A 3,671-nucleotide genomic window follows, 5' to 3' on the forward strand; every position below is an offset into this window, starting at 1 on the left:
TTGCTGCTGCTCCTGGGGTGGTGACTGCTGCTGTTCGTGGTGCCCCTGCTGCTCTGTTTGCTGCTACTGCTGCTACTGCTACTCTTTCTGCTGCTGCTGCTGCTGCTGCAGACGTGGATGCTACAACAGTGAAGGTGGGGATGAAGGGCAACGCCGGAAACAAAGTGAGAACACCCCACACAATAAACAGCCCCAACATATTCACTTGCATGCATGCATGCATGCATGCAGGCGCATGTACGCCTGCATGCATGCGTGCAGACATGTATGAGTGTACGTACACCTCAGTGGGTGAATGCCTGTATGCATGCATGCATGCGCAATCTAAGTATGCATGCATGCACACCAGGTGTATATGCATGCATACATATATATGCATGCATGCATGCATATACACCTGCGTATATACGTGGGTATATATATGTTTTAATCTACGTGAGTAGATCTATTTATATATAAAATAAATAAATAAATAAATAAATAAATAAATAAATAAATAATAAATGCATATAAACAAACAACCTCATGAATGCATTATAAGTATAAATAAGCAAATAAATATAAATAAGCAAATAAATATAGACATAAATATATATAAATATATATTTTTTTGCTGCTGTTTGTGCTAAGGGTGCTGTCGGTGTTCGTCTGTCAATTGGAGGCGTCTCTCTTTGTTTTTTAAATGTACACCTCGCGTCCGGTCAAACAAACAGCGTAGACAGATTGCAGCAAATGCAAGTAGTGCTGCAGCAAGCTTTTCAGGTCGGTTGGGGGGGCGAAGGGTTGCTGCTGCTGCTGCTGCTGCTTCAGCTGCTGCTTCTGCTGCTGCTGCTGCTGCTTCAGCTGCTGCTTCTGCTGCTGCTGCTGCTGCTTCAGCTGCTGCTTCTGCTGCTGCTGCTTGTGCTGCTGCCTCCTCTTCTTCATCCTCCTGCTGTTGCTGATGGTGCTGCTGCTGATGCTGCTGCTGATGCTGTCTTTAAAGGCAGGAGTTCTTTGTCTGGTGCTTTTTAACAGCGCATGCACTCTACTGCTGCTTGTGCTGCTGCTGTTGCTGCTGCTGCTGAATGTTGTTCATTTTATGTTATTCTTACACTCCTGTTGCTGCATCAACTTTTGCTTGTACTTTTGCTGCTGCTGCTGCTTGTGCTGCTGCTACTACTGCTGCTGCTTGTGCTGCTTATGCTGCTGCTGCTGCTGCTGCTGCTGCTTGTGCTGCAGGCCGGGCCTAGTGCTAGCCCTTGTGTGCTGGAGCACGACTTTGTTTTTATAGGCGGCGATTTTAATTTTCGTTTGACTTCGCAGCATCAGCAGGTTGTTGAGGCCCTCAACAGCAGCAACTGGCTGCGGCTACTAGCGTCAGTCTCTTCTCTTTGCTGCTGCTGCTGCTGCTGCTGCTGCTGGCGCATCTTATTTGCTGCTAATGCTGCTACATGTTCTTTTCTGCTGCTGCTGCTGCTGCTGCATATTCTTTGCTGCTGCTGGTGCATGTTGTTTGCTACTGCTGCCAGTGCTGCTGCTGGATGTTCTCTGCTGCTGCATGTTCTCTCCTGCTGCTGCTGCTGCTGCTGCTGCTGCTGGTGTTGCTGCAGCAGCGACAACTTGCGGCAGTATCAGCGCCACCGCGTAGAGCCTTTCTCATTTTTGAGAGAAGCCCCGATTTTATTTCGGCCGACTTATAAATATAAACGCAATAGTCAATTCTATGATCTTAAGAGGACCCCAGCCTGGTATAAACCCTAAACCCTAAACCCTAAACCCTAAACCCTAAACATCCTCTATAGGATACACTTCACACCCTACCAGACCCCTAAACGAGCTGTGTCTATAGAAACACTAAACATGCAAAGTCGAAACCCTAGTAAACCCTAGAAACCATAAAATATAAACCCTAAACCCTAAACCCTCGAAACCCTAAACCCTCGAAACCCTAAACCCTCTAAACCCTAAACCCTAACTCCTGAACCTGTATTTCTTACACCGTATTTTCCCTTACTTCCTAAACACTCGCCTTCCTATGTAAACCCTCGAAACCCTAAACCCTAAAACCTCTAAACCCTAAACCCTAAACCCGCCCGTGTGCACAGAGACACACAACAAAAGCAAACACCATCTAAACCCCGTCTCCTTTCTCCTTCAAGATTGAGGCTTAGGGTTTAGCATTAAGGGTTTAGGGTTTAGGGTTCAGGGTTTAGGGTTTAGGGTTTAGGGTTTGGCGGTTGCGCAGGTGTGACCGAGTGCTCTTTGGTGGGCGTCTAGTGCCGCCTGCAGAACCTAACAACGAAGCCTTCAGCAGCAGCAGCAACAGCAGCAGCAGCAGCAGCAGCAGCAGCAGCGACTACCCTGTGCGTTGTTTGTCTTACACACATCACCAGCGATATTTTTCGTCCGACCACAAACCTGTCTCTGCTGTATTTGATATATTTCTCCCTTTTGATAAAGTGCTGGGGGGCTCAGCAAGCAGCAGCAGCAGCAGCAGCAGCAGCAGCAGCAGCAGCAGACCTTGGGCAGGAGATGTGCTGCTCTCACCTTGTGGGGAGGGGGGAGGCCTTGGCGCAGAGGCTGCTACCTACCTTCCGCATGAAGCTGCAGCAGCAGCTGCAGCATCAGCAGCAGCAGCAGCAGCAGCAGAGGTCGACGATGACAGGGAATGGGAGGAAGCCAGCGTCCAGCAGCTTTCCTGTGCAGCAGCAGATACACCTCAACAGCAGCAGCAACTGTCTCCTTTGCTGCACTTAACCGAGGTGGATTTACTAAGCGAAGGACCCCACGTCTCTCCTGGGGCAGACTCTCAAGCTGCTGCTTCTGTCTCCTCCCCTGCAGCAGCAGCAGCAGCAGCTCCTGCTGCTGCTGCTAGTTATCCTGCTGCAGAAGCAAACCTTCTCAGTCCCTTCGCCTCACCGAGAGCAAATGAAGATTCGCCTGTCTCTCTTTTGGGCTCAGGTGTCTCTGCAGCTAGCGATCTAAGGCCTAGAGAAGCTGCTGCATGCGCTGCCAGACAAACTGCTGCAGCAAATCCAGCACTAGATGAGCTTGACCTCCTACTCAGCAACTTCAGTCGCGAGCAGCAGCAGCAGCAGCAGCAGCAACAGCAGCAGCAGCAGCAGCAGCAGGCACCGGAGTGGGCCCTCTTGGATTTTTCGCAGTCATATCTCCCCCCTTCAGTAGAAGGAGACACGGGGAACTCTCTGCAGCAGCAGCAGCAACAGCAGCAGCAGCAGCAGCAGCAGCAGCAGCAGCAGCAGGGAGCGGAAGCGACAGCAGGTGCAGCAGCAGCAGCAGCGAAGGACAAAGAAGCAAATGACTTTCAAGACATGTTCTTCTAGCAGCACCTTCCTCCCCTTACGGGGACCCGCATTGTGCACGCCGGTCTCCTTTGCTGCTGCTGCTGCTGCTGCTGGTAGCAGCAGCAGCAGCAGCAGCAGCAGCAGCAGGAGAGTGTTGGCTTCACCTATTTATTAGGAGTTGCCTATACACCGCATCGACAGCTACAACCTTCCTGCATGCGGGGAGCGCAGTAGAGCCTTCAGGGCCGCAGCAAACCCTAAACTCTGTCGGCAGAGTTTGAATAAGATATTTGTTAGGACTGATACGCAGCAGTAGGGGTTTAGGGTTTAGGGTTTAGGGTTTAGGGTTTAGCGTTTAGGGTTTAGGGTTTAGGGTTGAGAGAGAGA

General features: G+C 50.4%; 1 protein-coding gene across 1 annotated transcript in view; it reads left to right on the top strand.

The window, feature by feature from the left end:
- The window catches only part of EAH_00047800 (endonuclease/exonuclease/phosphatase domain-containing protein, putative), a gene marked incomplete at both ends in the record, with an annotated part of 13,018 nt that extends 9,695 nt beyond the window's left edge, over window positions 1-3,323 (top strand). The window contains 5 exons of the mRNA XM_013394551.1: window positions 112-164; window positions 631-762; window positions 1,219-1,355; window positions 1,590-1,727; window positions 2,225-3,323. Of these exons, the coding sequence (XP_013250005.1) occupies window positions 112-164; window positions 631-762; window positions 1,219-1,355; window positions 1,590-1,727; window positions 2,225-3,323 (1,559 nt within the window). The remainder of the gene's footprint in view (window positions 1-111; window positions 165-630; window positions 763-1,218; window positions 1,356-1,589; window positions 1,728-2,224) is intronic.
- Between the last annotated feature and the right edge of the window lie 348 nt (window positions 3,324-3,671).

The sequence above is a fragment of the Eimeria acervulina genome, genomic scaffold (assembly GCF_000499425.1).
Source record: "Eimeria acervulina Houghton genomic scaffold, Eah_scaff738, whole genome shotgun sequence".
NCBI classification, from domain to species: Eukaryota; Apicomplexa; class Conoidasida; order Eucoccidiorida; family Eimeriidae; genus Eimeria; species Eimeria acervulina.